At 34.8% G+C, this 22,929-nt stretch overlaps 2 protein-coding genes across 2 annotated transcripts; one reads left to right on the top strand and one right to left on the bottom strand.

The window, feature by feature from the left end:
• Positions 1 to 244: 244 nt before the first annotated feature.
• Positions 245 to 2,287, top strand: LOC103491435 (protein FAF-like, chloroplastic). Its single transcript, XM_008451377.3, has one exon. The coding sequence runs from the start codon at positions 358 to 360 to the stop codon at positions 1,702 to 1,704; it is 1,347 nt and encodes a 448-aa protein (XP_008449599.2). The 5' UTR covers positions 245 to 357; the 3' UTR covers positions 1,705 to 2,287.
• Positions 2,288 to 6,276: 3,989 nt separating this feature from the next.
• On the bottom strand, positions 6,277 to 21,267 carry LOC103491436 (serine/threonine-protein phosphatase BSL3). The gene is made up of 21 exons (XM_008451378.3): positions 20,403 to 21,267; positions 19,591 to 19,651; positions 19,432 to 19,510; positions 19,254 to 19,333; positions 19,082 to 19,176; positions 18,715 to 18,814; positions 18,257 to 18,326; positions 17,402 to 17,503; positions 17,211 to 17,292; positions 13,128 to 13,307; positions 11,754 to 12,024; positions 11,417 to 11,654; positions 11,126 to 11,296; positions 9,059 to 9,297; positions 8,870 to 8,954; positions 8,680 to 8,778; positions 8,395 to 8,594; positions 8,176 to 8,251; positions 7,304 to 7,439; positions 7,089 to 7,228; positions 6,277 to 6,993 (listed from the first exon to the last, which is right to left on the bottom strand). Exons 1-21 carry the CDS (start codon positions 20,821 to 20,823, stop codon positions 6,910 to 6,912), a joined length of 3,009 nt encoding a protein of 1,002 aa, XP_008449600.1. The 5' UTR covers positions 20,824 to 21,267; the 3' UTR covers positions 6,277 to 6,909.
• Between the last annotated feature and the right edge of the window lie 1,662 nt (positions 21,268 to 22,929).

Below are 22,929 nucleotides of genomic sequence, written 5' to 3'. Positions count from 1 at the left end.
AAAAATTTATTAACATCTGAATTTAAAATTTGTATTTGTATTGGATATTTGAAGACATGAATTAATTTGATTTTGATATGAAAGGTGAAAATAGGGAGGGGATGAGATGAGAGATATTAGTAGATAAAGGCATAAATGGAAAGAGGAGTAATTTTTATGAGTGTTGTGTTTTTGTTGTGTGTGTGTGGGTCCCAGGGGACATGGTTCCATTTTTCCCCAATTGCTACAAATACCCTCTCCCCCTTCCCCTTCTCTTTGCTAAGCCTCTTGAAGCTTCAGCCTCTCTCCATTCCTGTTTTTTGCAATTCCCTAAACACAAAACCCAAAACCCAAAAAATCCTTCACTTTGTTTCCATTATGAAAACTCTTCACAGCTACAATTCCCTTCAACAACAAGGCATTCTCACCATTCTTCCTTCCTCCGATCACCATTACCCTTCACTTCCTCCCCCTTCCTTGAGAAGAACTCTTTCCGCCGACATGTCCTCCACCAAATGGTGTTCCCCCATCAAGAAGATTCCTTCTTCCCAAGCATTCCATCACAACAAGATTGAGTGTTCAAAACAAGGGGTTGTTGTTGTTGATGATGATGATGATGATGATGATGATTCTGTTTCTTGGTCCTCAATTCTCCTTCACAACTCTCTTTCTGATGATCCTCCTAAATCGTCGGTTGTTGCTCCTCCTCCTCCTCCTCCTCCTTATGTTCATCCTCTTCTCAAAAAAACTTCTCACTCTCTTAGTGATATCAGTCTTCAGATTTGTACTGAGAGTCTTGGTTCTGAAACCGGCTCTGATGGCTTCTCCTCCTACCCTTCTTCTGAGGATGGAGATTTTGATGGACTCATGACGGAAACGGATTGCTCTGATGATATCGACACTTTTGAATGGAAGCCTGTCAAATTTTCCCGGAAAAAATCGCCACCGAGGTCTTTTCCGCCGCTAATTTCTTCTCTTGATTCCCCTGATGGTGTGTCTATCGGCATTCAGTCTCGCCGGAAAGATGGTCGATTGATTCTCGACGCTGTCTCTGTTCCGTCGAGGAAAAACTTTCGTGCTGAACGCAGAGATGGTCGTTTAATTCTCTCTTTGTTTACAACTCCGGCAAATTTATTGGTTAAAGAGGAGGAAGAAGAAGAGTTGGAAGAATTGATTGCTGGGGAGTTTGAGGAAGTGAAAGAATCGGAGATTGTTGAAGTGGGTAATGATGAGAATAGTTTGGAAGTCGAGGAATTGGAAATTCCGATAGAGAAAACTCCGAGATTGTCGAGCTCTGTTATGAACTTCCACCGATTAACGAATATGATGAAGAAGACTAATGGATTAATCAATCGGAATCCGACATGGACAAACGAAAAAGATGGTTTAGAGACACCAACTACTACTCCACTCTCCCAATCACTTCCACCGCGTCCGCCGCCGCTCACGGCGGCGACAGCAGGAAGTTTTCTGAATGCATACGAATACTACTGGAGATCAAAACCCACCGGAAAATCAGCCGGAATTCAAAACCCAAATGGCCAACAACAAACTCAAATAACCCGTAAACTAATTTCTTCAAACAATCAAATGACGGATGAGAAACAGCAAATTTTGGTTCTGAAAGGAAACAGAGGAGATTATTTGGTTCCATTATCGAATGGTTGTAAAGTTCCAAGAAGGTCTGTTCTTCTCCGGGAGCCGTGTTGCATTGCCACCACCTAAACCACCATCGACGTTCACCGGAAAACCTCCATATCCAAATCTCCATACATATTAATTCTGAAAATTGTTAAATCTCTCAGCCATTTCTTTACTATTCACTCAAAAAAGCAATAACAGAGGGGCTATCGAAGAAGACGATAGAAAATTATTAGCAAAATTTTACAAATTAGAGAAATCAAAGTGGGAAAAGAAAAGAAAAAGAAAAAGAAGAAGAAAATGACCCAAAAAAGAGCAAAACAAAAAAGAAAAAAAAAAAAAAAAGAAGTGTACATTATGATTTCATTTTTAAGTTCGTGAGATGTCTCAAAGCTGAACAAAATCATAGGCTGATCTTTGACCCATTGGACTGTCTTCTTGTCTGTCCCATACATTTTGATGGGTTTTTTTTTTCTTCCAATAACTTTAAAAATAACTTTTTTTTTTCTTCCCTTTTTTTTTGCCTTTGGTTATTGATGATGTAACCAATAGGGTTTAATTATGAGTCAAGTTTGTATCAATTGGTCTTCCATTTTTGCAACATCATAATCCAACACTGATTATGGGGTTGCTTTACTTTCTTATACTAAGGTTTTTCCTTTTTGAATTCATGGTGTTCTTTTCCAATTTTTATTATATTAATGCAAATAAATATCTAAAAACTACCATTTCTATTTTCCTTCCAAATAATTACATTCATTTTATAACATGAATATAATCTTAATTATGAATTATCCTAAATAGATTGAAATTTTGAATTAGGAATTTTTTGACTTAATTAAGAATTCACATATTTTTAGGACAATTTTATTCTTATGATTAACCTTAATTATACAGGTAATTCGTAATTAATAAATATTTTTTACCTTATTTACATTATATTTATTATTATGGTCTAAAATATAACTTTTTTAATTATGTTTTTAATTAATGTAAAATATTTATTATTAAAAAAAAAACGTTGCCTTGTATAATGGATTTTAAATGATAATCAAATCATATATTTAATTATTTATAATATATCTTTGAATATGGAAATATTTTTCAAAAATTTACTTCTTAATCAAATCATCTCCACTTAATTTCTCATCTCCGTCGTCCGTCGCCGCACATTATCCAATTTCTCCACCAATTTTGTTACATCATTAGCCAGAAATCAATTGAATTTCTTCACCAATTCCATCTAGTTTCGTTATTTCGTTCATTCGCCTGCACATTATCTCAACAATTAAATATATATATTGTTCACGAAAACTTTATTAAACAAAAATATGAATAAGATGATCGGAACATGCGGTAATTATTGAATATATGCAATAGTATATAAATTAAGAAAAAATTACAGAATATGAGAAAAAATCTGTGTATGTATTATTGAATATATACAGTAGTATATATGTAACAAATCACAAAACATACATGTATTATTCAATAGCATATGTGAAAAATCAAAATAGGAGAAACATTACCAGAATATATGTTACGAAACGAAGGAAGAAAGAACAAATTTTTTTTAAAAAAATATATACCCTAAAGAAAGAACAAATTTTTTAAGGAAAAAAAGTATGCTACAAAGTGGAAGAATAAATAATATATGAAAAAAAGAATTAATAGAAATCGGGGAAGAATGTCGACGCCGGAATTGATGATCGTGAGAAAATAACTTTTGATTAGAAATGAAATTTAAAATATTTATTTTTTAAGATAATTAAAATTATTATAAAAATGTATACCATATTTAAATCATTCTAAAGGTAATAAATATTAAATTAATATATATATATATATATACATATACTAATAATTAAGTAAGTTGCAATTGATATAATAAATATGGTTATTGATAATTAAGGAAAATATTATTCAAGATTAATGAAATTTGGGTAATAAGTTAAATTCGTCCGTTCTTTATTGAAAAATGTTGGTTTATTTAAGACTTCTATGTAATATATTAAAAAGAAAAATTTATTGTATAATATTACGTAGCAATTTAGACTATTCTATTTTAGACCCTTTTATTTTTTAAAATGACCAGTCAAAGATAATGATTTATTTGTTGAGTTGGGCACTCCAAATTTGAAAATATTGACAGAAAACTCAACAAAATCAAAATTGATTTGAACTTAAAGAATTTTACCGAATTGTTTCATCTTAATTATTGTTAATCAAATTTAGTCTTAAAAAATGGTCTAATCAATGAAAACAAACGTGAAGAAAAAAAAAAACTCATTTATATACCCCTAAACTAAGCAAATTAAAGTCAATCATATCTCTTGACTAATAATTCTATGATATAAAATCCTAAACTTTGCTTTGTCTTAAAAGAAAATTAAAAAGAAAAAGAAAACATAAACTTTGTGGTTGATTGAATTGAAATTGTAAAATAAAGAAATAAGATGATATGGAAATACCACAACCCTTTCTTCATCAATTATTGTCGATTCATATGAAAGGAAAATGTGCATAATCTAACCTCAGAAATTTCGATCCATTACATGTTAATACGTCATTAATTTAAATTAATGTATCTACACTACACCGTTTCGAATATTATAAATCTCATACAATTTATAAAATTGACTTATGCTATATATCTAATTATTTTGTATATACTACATAACAAAACTCGTTTCATATAATCCTCTCAAAATCTATCAAATCATATACCCCTAAAAGTTGAATTATGTCACATATGAACATTGTTGATAACCAATTATTTCTATTCCACATTTCATACACATCTATCACAAAGCAAAGCAATGAATATTTGAAACGTTGAAAAGTAATCCTTGTCATTGTAATTGGATAATATATATACTATAAAACCTAGTATGGTATATATAATTTCAATTCGTTTCTAAACGTTTGTCCAAAGTTTGACAAAAAGTACAGTTTAGTCATTTCAGCCGATCCTTCATCTTTGATTTCTTTTGAGTCTTTAAATAGAAAAGAACACGAACGAACATCTATTTAATGATGTCAAATGACACATAATTTAGCCATGTTATTCTCTGAACCTCCCTTATTCCAAAAGTGTACTATATTTTTTAGGGTATAGGTGCTTATATAATTGGAAATTTTGTTATAATTTTAAGTTCTAAGAAAGTTCCAAAATGTGATTCCTTAAACTTTTCCATTTTTCTTTTCATCAACCAGTCTTCTTTCTATATTACTTAATACATATTCAAACCTAGTGTAAATATTATTCAGTTTCTGTAATCCTAGACCATTTATCCCTCTTTAAAAGCAAAGGTGAAGCCTGCAAATGTATAAATATATACAGTCATATTTCAATGTATAAATACTAATATATCGATCGTACTATACATTATGCATCACACATCGTTTCCTTTTGGTTTCGTTTCTAAACACCATATTCATATTTGATCTTTTTACTGAAAAATTCTTCTCAGGTTTAGCTTTCTGAATAAGGAAGATGTTGTGTATACATTAATATGTATAAGAATATTAGAACATATAAATCACAAACAAAGTAGTCGGAAGGAATACCTTCTTTTTGGGTGTGGTGCTCTATTTGCACTTCTTTCTCTCCTATCCTATAAAATTTTGATGAATGAAATTTAGGTATTACAGTACTATGAACTACATAAATTATATCATATTAAATATTGATATCTTTTTAGATTCACTTTTAATTGATTTGCTTTCTTTTTTGGACCTTGACTCTTCAGTAGCTCTCTTATTAAAAAAACACATAAACATTGTCGCTTATTGGAGTATTTGTTCAGTTTTCCTCCATCAGTTTTTGTTTTCGACTGCCTCATTTTCACAAATTAAATTTCTTCTTCTTTCATTTCCTCTGTGGAAAACATTTTTACCCTTATCATATTCTTCGATACCTTCTTCTTTCTCCGATCTCTAAGATATATAAGTTATGGCCAAAAGAGAGAGAATAATAAGACCGCTAATAGAACTTAGAATATTTTAACAAGGTCTTGTTTTCAAACATAGTTTTAATGAGGTTTCAGTGTGTTAATATGTTGTTTGAGTTCAAAACACAAAAATAAAGACGAATTAAGAATTTGGGTCAATTCTGAGAAAGACTAGTAGGAGGGAAAAGATAGATCAAAATTAATTGATCTTTTCTATAATTCAAATTAGTCTATTTGTTGAGAAAATTTAGGTAAGTTTTTTCGTGATTGAAAATGATAATTCTTTGTTTGTTCTTTTTATCTTTGGTGGCTCATCGTTTTGCTGAGTTGGATAGAAAGATTTTGGTGGCTCATATTTTTTCTTTAGGAGGTTATCGATTAATGCAATTCTTCGAACTCTAGAAAACGAGACCCTAACGGAGTAACTGTTTTCATCCATATCATACCATATATATATTTGTTGAATGAGGGTCCCAAATGCATTCATATAATACTCGACAAATTTGAGCCTAACTTAACCAATACCTTAACTAAAATGCTATTTTTCATACTTTCACTCAAAATCAACATTTTATACAAAATTTAACCAATTTAGGGTAGGCTTAGTACTAAAATTTTAAGTAAATGTAGATGTGTAAGGGTGTTTTTAGTTTTGAACACATACACTTTAAGATGATTAAAGGAGTGGGGGGGAAAGAAAAAAGAGAAAAAATAATAATGGCATTCACTACTCAAAACTTGGTAACTCTCTTGACATGACAAAGTTGAAAAAGTATGTTTCTTTCTCCACACAATTACATTGTACAAAGAAACAAAGCAACAACCTCTATGATACAAATAGACGTTTTACTTTCACTACCAAATCACACCCCACCATCATATCGCAAGTCCACTAAAAATGGGGAAAATAATAGACACCAAAGAACAAAAATTGTAAAACTACCATTGGAAAATGGTAAATACCTATAGGACCAAAAATAATAATAATAATAATAATAATAACAACAAAGACCATCTACCACCTGTGCTTGTGACCCGATATTGGATGATACAAGGGTCAACCCGACATCTTGTAGTTGTAGCGCGCATCAAACATTTTAAACATCACTGCCACCAACAACCTGATTCTTGAATCTATACAATCCTTTTGGTGGCTTATTGAAGGTGTGTGAATATTGGAATTCCAGCCTTCGTATATCCATTAGAACAACTATCACAAAGTTCTGGTACTCGGCAAAGGGGGGGCGTGTGTTCTATACATTACACCAGAACTGCCATATTGGTAGTAGCATGAGGCTAGACTTGATATAAACTAAGTGACGTGTCAAGTAATGTGCTATATCCATGCAAGGGAACCCCGGTCGTTGGTTACTTGAGGACGGCCTCTAGTTGGCGTTGGAGGTCTATTGGCATTCAGCTCCTGAGTTCGTGGAATACCAATAAAATGGAATCAGTATTGACAACATACAAACAAAAGGGAAGAGAAAGTATTGTGAATGAATATATCAGCAGCACCTGCATCCACGTGTCTTCTAAATGACGTTCTGGAGATGCCTCTGGGGAAGTCATTGCAGGTGGTAAAGGGTGAATTAGCTTTGGAACAACAACAAGATCTCGACCGAGAACTAAAATAGCTCCAGCATTATTTGCAGTGCCTGTATGCAAGAACCGGAATTATATCAGCGAAGTCTTCACAAATCCCAGAAATAAAAACCAAGCAAGAAGAATACCGCAGTAATTTGTGGCCGAGAAAAGTGTAATCAAATGCCCTTGAGCAAAACGTTCAAAACCATCCATAACACATTCATGGGCGCGAACTATCAGCTGGAGATCATTATTGTTGCAAAATTCCATGACACGATCAGGCTGCAGTGACAACAATTCCATATGATCATTTTACCATAACGGCCAATTCTGCATTGTACTTGAAACGTGATTTGATAAACATTTGTCAAAATCAACAGAGTTCCAAATTATGGTGAACAGATGTGTTACTAATAGACATTAAGAAGCTATTTCCAATGGACTTCAAAGCTGAAAATCTCAAAAGACGAACGAAAGTAAATAATTAGTAAATGAGCTAACAAGTCATGGATGATGCATGGAGCTACTCACGAGCCATTACGCAAAAGGCATAATTAATATATCTTTTAATCAAGGGTGAAAGAGAATGTAAGGTAACCCTTGCATCATATTGATAATTTGACATCAAGTAAAGAAAATTTCCCGAGGCAAATACAAAATGCTCCCAACCTAACATTGATAATATATAGGGCTAGTAATCTCTCTACCTTTCCCTACAACTTTCTAAAACAGAAAATCACAAAAAATGTCATCACGACTATTCCCCAACGTAAATACCACCAACATTCCTTTCGTGGCTCCCTTAATTTCATTAAACCCCATCAACAACATTGTATTTGTTTAGCATCAGAAGGTCAATCTTCAACTAGTATTTAGATTAGTTTCCTCCATATTAAGAAAGCGTTGATGTTGTCATGATCTTTTTTCCAGAGTTCGGATGTTATTAATGCTGGAACCAAATGTACTCAGTAATATGCAAAAGACGGTGTGAACTATCTATGACACATTTTACACTCACCCCAAAAGTGACTAAGCCCGGACCTCTAGCATTTGGCCGCAGTCCTTCCACGCTATCATTTTCTGTAGGGTCGGACCTGTAAAATTTCATATCAATACATGCAATAAGTACATTGGCATGATTACAAGTGTTGAAGAGAACAGCATACCAGATATGTATTAAGATCATTACTCAGCTTAGTCAAAAGAGTTGAAAACAACTGCATAGAAATGCACTAACCACAGCAAATCCATGAGGACAATTGAACCAGCTTCCATCGTAATTGGACGTTGAATATTCTCAATCTGCTGTACATGATTTATTGACCGACCAATACCACCATGCATACAAATTATTTTCTTTTCAATTAAAGCTGCTAGAGGAAGCCAGTTAAATAATCGGTTAATCCGATGCCATGCCCAAATTCCATCCCTCTCTCCCTGTTCGGTAAGAAATGAAATGAGTAGCTATAACCATTTTACATGATGAAACATGAATATACACGGGTGTATACAATAATAATACCATCCGCTCAATACACTCAATCCGGAAGCCAAAAAGAGCATTAATATCAGCAGCTTCATGGTTTCCACGTATCAAATGTACATTCTGCTGATACTCAACCTGCAGTAAAAATGTACAAAAAATCAGCCTATCAAGGAACAGTATGTGATAGATTGATATTTAACTAACACAAGGCACATTACTCAAGTACCTTTAAAGCAAGTAGAAGGGTGATAGTTTCAAGGCTGTGTTGACCTCTGTCAACATAATCTCCTAAGAAGAGATAATCGATATATCTGACAGTTGTTCATCAAAAGATATTACGGAAATAGACTAAAAAAAAGATTATTGAAGATTCATATTTGTCTTTATGTATAGAACCAAACAATTCTTTACTTACGCAATATCCCCAGCAGTTGAAGGTGCACCATACTCATCAAATAGGCGCATAAGGTCCCCAAATTGACCGTGTAGATCACCAAATATTTTGATAGGAGCCTTAAGCTGAAGAACGCTAGGTTCACTTGAAAATATTTTCTCAGCACTATCACAAAGATCGGCTATTTCATTGCAGTCTAAGAAAAATTGCCTGCGAACAGGAGGCTTCCAACCACGAGGCTTTAGAAGATGTGCTATCACCTGAAAACATAAAAGAAGAAAGCATGCTATATCAAACCAAAACAATAACGGGAATCAAAGAAAAAAAGTGCATAGTGGAACACTAGCAATTAAGTGAGTATCATCTGCCTCCTTCAATTAACGGCCAGCTTTAGGGTTTTCTTGAAAGGAGACGAGGCATGGCCTCAAACAGTATAAAATGTAAGCCATGGACTTAAATTAAAAATAAATGGACAAAATCATTATTAATTACGCAAGAGATATAAAAAGGATAGAAATCTCATCTATCAAATATAACTTAAATTTGTTAAAGGTCATTCTCATCATCGTTATTGTTATCATTTATTTAATATGGGCTTTCTCTAATTTATCTTCGAAGAAATTTAATCTTGGGTGATAACGTAGTAAGCAAAATGAGATGCTTTTTATTAAATACATAAGTGAACTAAAAAATAATAATAAATAAACAAAAGAAAAAGAAGAAAATTGCAACCAATGTTATTCCTAACATTGTGCATAAATACTGAGGCAGTCTTTCATAAACGAAAGAAGGTATAAGACTCGAGGCTAAAAATTTGCACCCCTAAGTCTGCAATGCAAGGCCTTATAAAATATTGCTTTAAATTGACCAAATATCCACGCTGAAGACTAATATGTTACATGTAAGAAGGAAATGGGATTGAAGCAAAGTAGTCGTGTGGAAGAAAAGAATGATTGTGCCAAAAAGAAAATGTTGTTGGACAAAGAAACTAGAGGAGTAATATCTGGAGGGGGGAGAAACAATGCCATATGCTCAGGTTCAAAACAAGTTTTTTCATTACCCATTCTGCATCATTCCAGAGACCTCTAACACTACTCTTAGCAAACCAGAAAAAGTTGACTATGATAAGAAGATCATCGTAAAAGGAAGGAGATTGAGATAATGGACTTCATCCATCCAGTTGGTGACCTGGCAATTGGCAAAGCTTTCATCAAGGAGAATGAGACAATGTAAAAAGATTGCGGAACATCCTAAGAACTTGGGGTAATGGGTGATACTGGAGCCTGATTTCTGTGGAAGACAATCTTTGGTTGAGAAGGTAAACTGTCGCAGCAACTAAAAAATATTGAGTGGAAGACACATTCACAAACATAATCATTTGAAAAATGTTTTGAAACATGTTCAAGCTGAATTTTGAATCTGATCCAATTGGAAGGGACATCCAAATGATTCCTTAACAGAGGATTTTATTTGCTTCCATACAACGCTGAGAGCAGTTGAGCAGTGGAGGAATAGAAGAGAGCTCAAACATAAGATATGGTGGGGTGGGAGATGTTCCTAACAGTCATGAAAAGAAAATAATTTGGAAATTGAAGATGTGGATAAAAGGTGCACCAACTAAACCAAATTCTCTATATAACTTACTAGAAAGGTAGTTGCATCAAAAGAGGTTGAGAGAAGAGACCCTTCCTCCCCTTTTCTATTGGGATATTGGCAGATATGTTGATTGAGTAGGATGGTGGATAGACGGGATCCCAAGTTTGAAGGAAAGGCTTTTACAATATAAAGATGAAAATTGACATTTCATTATTTTGTAGAAGTACATAAGTGAGCAATTGACAACCTAATTAAAATTCTGGAAGGCTTCCTAAATTGTCATGTTTAAAGATAATTTAGGGAAACAAGTGGCACAAAAAATTCACAAATCAGAGTACAATTCACCATAAACTTATACCAAAGCTCTTTTACAAGTTATGGCAGATATGCTTGGAAGATATATGCATCATTGTGAGTATAATGAACATTCAACACAATAATTCTGCACAACTTTCGTAGGACTAAAATAATAATGATCTGATCCTTACATACCTTCTTGGGCACGCTGTTGATGGACATCTGACGATCTAATAGTTTCCTTGCTGCAGTTGCATTCTCAGGAGTCCCATAGCTTACCCTCCGACCTTCATTTTCAAACTGATCAATTGAAAGTTGCCTGACCATGCCACCTAGAGCTCCACCAGTCTCAGCAGCAACCACCACCTGATAATGCAAATGTAAAAATACATAGAACAGCACTTTTAGTACACAGCCACTTTTCTATTAATATATATGTACATGTATAAGCGCCAAACATCCTTAGTAGTTATAACATATACTAACAGCTCTATGATGCAGCCTAACTCCAGCAGGAGCAATGCTATTTGATCCAGTAGAATCAGGCTTTATCAAGCTAGAAATCTGCTTCCCACTTGGAGTAGCCTCTGCCCCTCGATCCCTATCAGGGAGCTCAACTTCCCCATTGACTTGTCTTGCCTTAGCTGCGGCAAATGTAGCACTGATAGCCTCAGCTTCTGCTGCTGATGCCTCAACCAAATATTCAACACCTTTACTCATTCGCCTGCACAGTATTATTGTGATTCAGTTCCAGGATTCTGATTAAGGACATTTCAATACAAGTTGAGAATTGAGAATCTAGTCTAAGAGAAAGTTTACTAACCGTTGGCCTTGAAGCATCGCATTTTCAGTGCTTATATCAGTGTACATGTCACCATTCACGGGAGGAGCAACAGGATTTCCCAGCACCACTGAACCATCAGGAGCAGCTTCTGGCATTGCTTGTCTAGCTCTTTCATCAGTGAACCCATACCTGGGTGGTAATCGTCCAGGTTGAACAGATGCAGCAGCTGCTGCTGCTGCATGTGAAGCCGCACTTGTTGTTTCAGCAGCAGCCATATCTTCAGCAACTAGAAGGTCATCTAACAAAACACCTGTAGGATATATGAAAAAATATTACCGCACCACGTATTATGAATTCTGAGGTACAGATGCTCTATGAAATCTCATGAACAAAATACTTATCAGCTTGATAAGTTCTGCCTTTCGAACAGTCAGAAGTCTACTGTTTCTATGAACAAAATTTAGACATGGCAAATATTAAGAAGAATCACTTTGTTAGAATATCACACTCCTAAAAGAAAAATTAACACAAAGCTAGAATCTCATCAGTCATCTCAGCATCATTGAATACACAACATACTCATAGTGATGCATTTCCCCAGATTGTCTAAAGTAGCTAAGATCATGTCTCCCATTGGAGTTACAGCAAAGATACTCTGCCTGCTATGATTCATCATAATTAAATTATAATCCACTTTGAAAAAATGCACAGCTAAAAGATAATCGAACTAAGATTTCCATATACGTGAAAATGTAAAATATTAAAGTTCAGGTAAGGAGGATCCCTGATTTCTTTTTTTTTTTTTTTTCTTTTTTTTTTTTTTTTTTTTTTCTTTTGTGGGGTGGGGTGGGGGGGATAAAAGCAACAATTTTCATTGAGAAAAAAAATGAAAGAATACACTGACAAACAAAAATAACAAGCCAACAAAAAAGGGAAGTTCCCTTCACAAGAAGGGGCTCTAACAACTATGCAAAATCATGGTTATACAATAATTGCAAAAATCTTTGAGATTGAAGCCACAAAGAAATGTGAAAACGAACGAGGAACCAAACATCCAAAGGTCCCTGATAGCATTTTTTTCCTCACTACAGCCTTACTAAGAGGCTTTATATTTTAATGGAAGTATTCTACTTCTTTAATAGAATATAAAGGAAGTATTCTACTTTAACAAATCTTGCCAGAGAAAAGTGGAGTTCATTGGCAACTTGGGGCCTTAGGTAATCCAATCTTTTCTTCATTTAAAAACAACAAAGTAAAGGTGTCTCCCCTTTGGTTGCATCACTATAGTGCTAGTTTCATTATATATTCTCTGGGCATACCATCTGTCTTCCAGTGAAAACCCCTCTTTATCATCAATCTGAACAACAAGAATTTGTAATGCAAGTGGATAAATAAAAAGCTTTTGTGACTCACCACCACGTAAACCACCATAAATGAAAATTAGGTCACCCACAGCAGCAGCTGCATGCCTGCAACGCCTAGTTAACTCTACGGAAGCATCACCACCTGCTGCATCAGCACTATATCTCCCTGTCCTGGGAGTGGTAACAACAGATTTTATGTCACACCAGACACCGGCTGCAGTATCCAACACTGTAAATAGAGTAATATGAGAACTTTGTAATACTTCCCAGAGGCATGAAATCCTAGGGTTAGCAGACATAAAATAATCGAGTTAACATAAAGACAGAAGAAACTGCTGTATGCTAGCTGAAAGGCCAACACAATTTCAAAAAAGAAAAAGAAAGAAATTGATGCTACACGACTTGAATAGAACACAAACTTCTTTTGTTAAATCGACATTAACCAAATTCTGCAAAGATTTACTGAATGAAAGTCGTTCAAACGCAATAAGTCAAAGCTGAACAGAAAAATGACCAGAACAATGAAGAAACTCGCCATGAATCATTTTTAACAGATTCAACATCTATGTGAGCCTCCCATTGTCAGTAAACATTTCATGGACCAAATCTTACTTTGGAAAACCAGGGAAAACAAGAGAGAGAGCAAGAATTCTCGAGAAAATCCCATCTTGGGCCTTTGGGCATTATGGAAGGAAAAAAACAGTAGGGGTTTTCACTTTTCTTGGATAAGAAACAATTTCATTAACAAATGAAATATCCAAAGAATATAAAGAGATACAATATGAACCAAACGGCCAAACCCAACAAGAAGATTGTTCAATGTTTTGAAATACTTGTTCTTGTTTATACTACTCCCAACTGGAATGCTAACACATCTTTTTGTAAATACGCTTATGCTTTATAAAAATAGCACATTTTATAACTTCCAGTTCCTTAGGCCCCTCTTCTGCCTTTTTGGATGTAAATCAGTTATTCTACTTCATGAAAAGTTTTGCTACTGTTGCAAACCGAAAAAGGATCAGATGCCTCTGACATCTATTTGTACTAATTCAGGAAAAAAAAAAGTTCTAACAAGACTTTTTATTGAATGATGAGAAGGAAGAAAACTGTTTGAGGATACCATCCCCCAAAGGATGAGAAAGAAAATAATGAGTAGGACAAAAAACTTGAACCCTTGAGAAATGGAAACACCAATTGAAAATAACAGCTGCAATAAAAATAATAGAAATGCAAGGAGACCAGAAAAGAATAATGACTTTCAAACACCAAGAAGTACAAATATATTGATCAATGCTAAAAGCTTCTTTAAACAAAAACTAGATCAAGCTGAGACAGCAATAACAAAACTCTACTGGGGTATTTGGGATGCTAAGTTGGTTATTGTAGTCAGTGAGTTATAATAGTTAGTGTTTATGATGTAAACTATTTTAGTCAAGGTTTTAATAGGTACTCGAGGTTTAAACTATTTTTGTTCTAGTAGGAAATAGCAAACATTGTAGTAAAGAAAAAAAGAGACGATGGGTAAAAATGGTAAATATTGTAGCAAAGAAGGTTTTGAAATAGTATTTAGTATACTTAATTGTAGGTTATAAACAATTGTACAGACCACTATAATAGTTAATGCTCCAAACATGCATATAAGCTATAATAACCCACTTCAACTTCTAGTTGGTGCCCAAATGGCCCATTGAGACAGTGAAGGAAAACATAAATAAATAAACAAAACCACCCAGCAAAAATTTTGCTAATACAAAATGTTTCTAATCTATAAGAAAGACCAATGAAAGACCAAAGGAGCAACCAAAATTTCTCTAAAATGAGGTATCCAAAAACTGAGGAGCCAATTATGTTCCCTAATACCTCTGTGATTATACCCTTACGTTTATCGTAGCAAATTGGCCTTACTTTTTGTAATTTTTCATGGCAATGGCTCCCAATTACGATTTCATAACCTCAATGGAACAAAATTTGAGTGTTTCTTAGAAGAAAAAGAAGAATAAGGTCATACAAAAGACGAAGCCCACGAAAACCCTACTAAGAAAGGGGTTCCAACCAAGTAAAGTGTTGCATATGCCGTAATAAAAAAAAAGTTTTCAGAGTCAATGCCCAATGAGAAATATGGAACCCCACCAAGAATCAAACATATGATTGTGACTTATCAAATGATATCTTCGGAGGATTATAATCTTTCTTATTAAGTCCAAAGGATTCAAAAAGTCATCTGGAGAAAAATCTTCAATAAATGCTTCAGGGGGATCCAAAGGTAAAATATTTCCAAACACCATCAAAGAATTTCCTCTTGACATAGGAAGAATGGGTTAATTGGGTAATATTCTAAGTTAATTCTTTTTTTACACCCACATGCAACTAACTTTATAAATGGGAGTCTTCCCTTCTTTATGAAGCACATTATCATTCTAATAAAAGATTTACGATCTTAATTCTTGGAGGATTACTCTTTGAGCCAATTAGGCTATATCACCTTTTTCTGTATCCATTATCTTGATAAATGCTGGAACAAATACACATAATTTCTTCATTACTTCAGCATAAGTTGCAAAACAATCAAACAAATTTGCGCCATAATTATAAAGGAAATACTAATAAGACCACCCAAAATGTTCTCCTATTGCTTCAAAAATACATTCTTTCCCACCTTTCAATTTCCAAATGAAACTGCCTCAAGAACTTCCATTTCCCAAGTGTACCCATTCCACTCAAAGGTTTTCCGTCCTCATTTCTAAGTAAAGCTTTGTCAATCATAAACGGAGTGAGAAAAAAAAGGGACTCAAACAATTTATTATAAAACCTTCCTAAAGATTCATCCACTTGTCATAAGAAAAGTTCGGTAATGATGAATACTACACTACATCCATCCACACTATTTCATAATTCTTCTTCACCCAATAGAAATGGAAAATGGCAAGATTAAAATCCATTTCTGAAACATCGTTAAACTTTAAGTGTCCTTCCACAAAATCTAAGAGAGCTTACTGTCTCTATGGATGGTCCAATGGGGAGGTTAAACTGGATTTTAGATTCAATAAAATCTTCATATTTTCAAAGATATCCATGTAACATATACCAAAAGCCAAAAAAGGTAAACAATCCACTTTTAGAAATTCCCACATGAAGTCAGGAATATGGATTAACTTCCTTCCTCCAAAAGGCGGCCATACAACACAGTCGACATTTCAACCTAAATAACAGAGTTGTACCATGATCATCTGATTCATCTCTATCTCGTACAAAGTACAAAGAAATCTGAATGCTCCAAGAAATGTAATAAATCTACTAAAGAATGTTCAAACCATAGCAAATGAGAGAAAGATGGATTAGCATCTTATTGCTCATATTTTCTATACAGAACATCCACTTTCAAACCAAATGCTAACGAATGTGTTGCTGACAAAACAATATCGTAAACCCATAACTAAACAGGGTGCTATTCCAAAAAAAAAGCAGCAAAGTGGCAGATTACACTCACGGGTGATGGACTGATGAACTGATGTACTGAACCCAAATGGCCATACAGAGCAGAATTCAAATTACCCAAACAAAGAACTAAAATCCCCCCCCCCCCCCCACACAAAACGAGAGAGAGAGAACCCATCACAGAAGTAGAGGTGTTGGTGGAAGATGGCGGGATGTAAACAGCAAATAAGTGGCAATGGCAATGGTGACATCCAAAGCAACAACAACTAGGTTTAAGATGAGGTGAGGGGACGCAAGCAGAAATGGTGGGAGGAGGCGTATTTCAGGGAAATTAGAAATAAAAAATTAAAATATATATATAACAACAGTAAATATCCACCTTATTTTTAATCATGTCCACGTTTGTTGGCTTAATAACATATACAAGTATCAACAATCAGCCAAACCCCAGAACAGACCAGTACTATGAAAAACAATCTTCACACGTGAAGAAGAAGTGATGATAACACAACCACTCATGATGCTTTGGCCTCTCAACTTGAGCCCCCATGTCATGTACTCTTCCCAACCTAGGTTGATTTATAAAAGCCTCTATTCATGCTAACATATTTTGCAAGGGCAACCCATAATAACAACCTCACAGAACACGTTAACAAAAGGGGAAGATTGCTCATACTCAATAATACTCATTTAGTACCTGCCACACTTGATGAATCTTCTACCATACGCCCACCACCAAGGGCCCCTCCAGAGACATGGAGCCGTGCATTAACAAATACCTGAAATAAGAGGAAGTGCAGAAATATTTTTAATATTAAAGGTTGAGAGAGAGAGACAGAGAGAGAGAGAGAGAGAACAAAATGAAAAATTAAAAATGGATGGACGAACAGCAGCATGCTGATATCTAGGAGATGGAGAGACGCCAGGAGCAATTGCCCATTCCCAACGACCGTCTCTGTGTTTAGCAAGTCCATATGCACTTGCTAGTGGCTGCAGGAAATGAAGACAGATAGTAAGAAGAATATTAGTTCGGCACCAATTTTAAGTGTTTCTAAAATAATATAGCTTTAGCTATGGTAAACACTATTTCCCCTTTTCTTCATTTGAAAGAACCAAATAGTCAAATGCCACGCATGAATTCTTTGCAATGACGTGAATCTTCTAAGACTTAGAATAAATGAAGGCATTCAACGCAAAAGTAAATGTAGCTAAGAAGCTTTCTCCCATTTTTTTGCATCTAGCAAGTCAAACTTCTTTCATTTTAACCATGGGTATACGAGTCAACTAGTGCAAACCCCAACTAATTTTACAAACAAAATAAGATATCACTCATAGATATTGTGACACATTTTTCATATGATAGAAAAACTTCTTATGATTTTATGACCTTGGCTTATTGATTAATTGCACTAGGATATACATTAATTGCATGCATCTGGTCATCTTTAGTAAATAATAATCTTTAATATAATTTTACCAGAGTACTGAATAGAATGGGATTTTCTATCTGTTCAAGTGTGTCAATGCATTAATCTCAACCTCAGAACATAAATCAATATTCAACTTAAATCTACACTTGATTACAAGGGGAAGAATACCATAGAGAGTATGTGATGAACCCTAAAGCAAGCTGTGGCAAGTGCTAAGGATCTATTCAAGTCAGGATTAAATGAATGACAGCATATCCCATATTGAATCATTAAACAAAGTCAAGTGCCATGCAACAACGATTGTTTTACTCACCACGCTATTAGCATCTCTCCCTCCACATAGCAGAAGAAGACCATCAGATCGTGCACTAGCAGTTGCGTACCTAGTGGTATCAGAAGTGTCAAATAATGGCTGAAATTCATAATATTTTAAAGAAGAAAATTGGTTCCACATGATTTGGACAAAAAATGCAAATGAAATCCAAATAGGTGAACTCAAATTGTGAATTTTTCTAGTCATAAAAGAGGTGGTTTGTTTGGCATTAGTGAAAGAAGAGTTACTTTCAAATTCTGAGCACAAAAAAAAGTAATCATTGGAAAGAAGTAAAAATCGATACTCTGTAGGATAACATAATTGTGATTTATGTTATGCCAATACCGTAAACCACTAAATAAGGAAATCAGTTGGAGGTGTAAAACCACTAAAGCAAATGATAGTGGAGATGTTGCCAAGACAAAAACCACATAGAGAGCCAATAGGAGGGAACTTACATGCACGGAGGTGGACCCTCTCCTTCTGGTTCCAACTTCCGCCATTCATAAGGTTTAGCAGCAGTGTCTAGTGCCCACACATCAGCCAAAGGCCGCTTGCCTACAACATAGACCAAATTTTATGTTGTGTAAAATAATAAACAAAAAGAACAAAATGATATTTTCTGAAATAGCAACCATTGGTTGCATTAGATGAGCATATTTGTTTTTTTTACGAAAACAACTTACATTGAGAAAAAATGAAGGAACCAATGGGATCCAAAAAAAACACGCACACAAAATAAAGAAGCACTCTTTAAAGAAGGGAGTGGGACTCCAACTAGATGAACATATTATAAATTACAAAAAGAAAAAAAGTATCGCTTACCATCGTTACCACCAATTGCCATGAGGTATCTCTGCCCCACTAGAGCCATCACATGTCCATAACGTGGTCCTGGACCAGGGCCTTGCACAACTACTCTATAGGAAAATAGTCATACGAGGCATATCTTATAACAACATCCAAAAATGAACAAAGCACATCATCAAAGTCTAACCTATGCCATCGTGGGCGCTGCTGTGTAAGGTCAAGAACATGAAGATCCTCGGCAGACAAGCCAGCTGGTCCAATTCCACCCTGCATCATAAGAAAGGTAAGAGATTCATAACGAAGACCTAACAGAACCCTGATCATGCAAATTTTACAAACTTAACCAGAAATTCCACAATGCTGACCTGAATGACTACCATAGTTCCAACAGCAGTTGCCACATGTGCAGCCCTTGGCGTTGGCGGTTCTCCAAGTGGAGTAATTCTGAAGATATTTGATGAGGAAACCAATGTCAGATGAAGACAAGGAGATCATACGGAGAGGGCATGAAGACCAGGACTTACCTGGACCATTTATTAGCTAAGACGTCAAAACAATGCACATCAGCAGTGGCACCTGCAAGCCCTGCAACAAAGGAACTACAAAATAAGCATAGTTTACAGCATTAAAAATAAAAGTACAAACTTCTGGATCAAAAACCATATGCAGAATTGTTCTATTAGCTCTCATGAGATCAAACTGCAGCTTACAAAACTGAAGTGGAATTAAAGTTGTCTGCGCTGCTCACATAATTTATTATACCAAAAAAGGGTTTGAACATCTTGAGTTGTACTAGGCCAAACTTTTGAATACTATGCAAGCAGATTAGAAAATTTGCACCTCTAGTTCCACTAGATTAAAGTATCTTTCACAGACATACACAACAAAACGTAGGCAATAGATGAAAAGAAACAACTTCAGAGCAACACACGCTGTTTTGTACATCAACACAACGAAATTACAGGAAAAACGGATCTGAAATTCAAATAAAATTAGCAACCCTACGTACTCAATAAAACAGTAGGGTTTAACTTCCCAGTTGACAGGTTATAAATTATAATGGCAAGAAACCACAACATTCAAGTTTCAGAAGAAAGAAATTCAAGTAGAAGAGTGTTGCAAACTATAAACTCCTATGGATACATTAATACATTATATCTGGTTGAGTTAAGTGAAACTAGGGTTTTAACCAAACAATAAAAGGAGGCAGTAACTCCCACCAACGCCATCAGCACCAAGAAGAAATGGGAGCTTTCACGATGTAACGCACACCCCATGACCACTCTCCGAAAATAAATTCAACAATTGAAGAGTACAGTTAGCAAAATTAACATACGGATTCCAGCACTTCCAGCTGATGATGGAGTTCCAGAAGCCGCAGAGTTGCCCTCGAGCGCAGTGGCACCACCAAACAATATTAACCTCGGTCCAATATATCCCGGAGTTCCCTCCTCGCCAACAGACCCCACAGCCGTCAAGGTATGCCCACACCGCGGCCCCGGTCCATCTTCCTTCTTATCAATTATCGCGTTTACTACCGAGTACGTAGGCGCCAACCTAGGCCCTACAACCGTGGTCTGCTGCATCTGCACAGCAGTCTGTTGCTGCTGAGGCAACGACATAGACTGCGGCGAAGTTCCACCGCCGGCTTGAGGCTGCTCCCTATCCACTCCAGCAGCAGTAGAAGAAACAGTAGTGTGATTCTGCACCGCCGGATCGTGATCAGGCTCCGGAACCATCGACGAATCAACTTCCATTTAATCAGCTGTTCAATTGAAACCACCAACTTCAAGATCGGATTTAGAATTCCGACGAAACACAATTCCAAACAGGCATTTCGATTCTTCACATAAGTCCAATACCGGACTTTCCAAAGTAGTTCGCAACACAACAATACCCAAAACCCTAACTGAAATCCTCGATTTCCCGATTCTACAAAAGAACTAAAAAGAAATTCCGAACAAAAAACACCCACCAGTAGAAAGAAAAACTTCCTTTACTCAAAAAACAAAAACAAAAACAAAAACAAAAAAAAAACCCAACAAAATCACTTTCTCTTTGTGCTTTATCTCTCTCAAAATGAAGTAGATTCAGTACAAGACAATCTTCAAAGCTCCATCAACGATCAAACCTTGAAGAAAGAAAAAGAAAAAGAAAATTAAATTTCGCCTTTCTCTCTCTAAACAAATTGTGTATCATATAATGCGAATTATGCGATATGATATGTGAATGTCTCTCTCTCTCTCTCTCGACGGTCCGGTTTAAGTTTGTACGGAAGATGAATTTAGAGCCGTCGGATCTAAGTTGTGACGGCGCATTGTAGAGACCGGCATTACCGGTTAATATGGGTTTAACTATAAACGGTGATTACCGGTTCATTTATCCCAAAGGGTTCTTTTCATTTTTTGCATTTTAGAAAGAAAAAAAATAAAAAATAAAAAATTTGTCGGAGTAGTGTTGAAGACAACGCGCGAGATGGTGGCGCGTAGGTTGTACGTGGCGGTGATAGTAACGGCGGGTATGGGTGTTTAAGTAGGAATGTAGGGATAGATGAATAATAATGGAATCATTAGTTCCGTACTAATAACTTTTTTACTAACCACTTCTCAATTACTTCCCATCCTCATATGTTCAGATAACATTTCTTTTTTCTTTAAATTCTCTAATTTAAAACTTATTTAATATTCAATGAACTAAGCTATCTTAAAAACGTAAAAATCAAAACACAACATTTACAATTTAGCATAAGAAAGTAACAAAAACAAGCGGTAAGATTTACATAAACTTAGAGAAACTTAAAAAGCTTTTATAGTTATAAGTATCCATTTTGTTTTAGTTAATATCACCAATAGTAGCTTTTAAGTTTCCTTTGTTATCAAAACGACATTAAAATAAAAGGCAAAGGAAAAATGACAGTTTGTCTGTCTTTGCACATGAGGTTAGAGCTGGCTTTTCTTAAATTCTATATATTTATATATCTGATTTATTATTATTATTATTTAATGATTTAATTTTTTTTTCTTTTAGGCATTTAATAAAATAAGAATTTGTACTTTTAAGTAGTAAGATATTTATAAAATTAATGTACATTAATTAATGCCACCGTGTCAGTTTCCGAATTTCCTATTGGTTGAATGGAGAGAGAGAATTTAAATTAAATTATATTCACTAACTCCAAAAGTAAAGCTATCAAGTGGAACGAAATGCTCTCTTTTTTATTTTCCCTAAAACAAGTTTTAAATTCTCTAAACAAAAATAATTAATTTAAAATTGACTTTTATATATATATATATAATATATATTTAAAAACTATAATTTAATGGAGGTTATTTAAAAATATATTCTACTTTTCTATAATCATTTTTCTCCGGCCAAATTACGTGAATAGCCCTCGTCCTATAGTTATTTTATCTTGTTCAAATAACCTAAAATATTTACAAAATTTCATATTTTATCCTTATCCTATCACTGATGGATACTGACTGATATACTATAGATTAAAGAGAGGTTTGAGTCTTCCCTTAACTTTATGATTTTTTAATACGTAGCTAGAGGAATCGTCCGTCTTTGAATAGTTTATGTGAGACGTGTTCAAACAAGAAAGATCAGTAAGTTCAAAGAAGATTGAAAAGCCTAGTGGAAGGTTCCGTAGGAGTAGTTTGAAAGAAAGAAGTTCGAGGAAAGCAAGGATGTGAACTGAGTTCCGTTTTAGAGTGAGATATTGGTAATCTCGTTCTTCGGAATCAATTGAAGGATTGGCTTTAGAGCCCTATCCCGTAAGGGAGAAGATGATAATGTGTTCAAGAATCAACATTAGAAACTATTTTTAGATATGTCGTTGATGATAGGCACCGAATAACTAT

This window comes from Cucumis melo, chromosome 5 (genome assembly GCF_025177605.1).
Source record: "Cucumis melo cultivar AY chromosome 5, USDA_Cmelo_AY_1.0, whole genome shotgun sequence".
Taxonomy (NCBI): Eukaryota; Viridiplantae; Streptophyta; class Magnoliopsida; order Cucurbitales; family Cucurbitaceae; genus Cucumis; species Cucumis melo.
The sequence above is the reverse complement of the archived record's forward strand: the minus strand, read 5'-3'. Positions and strand labels throughout refer to the sequence as shown.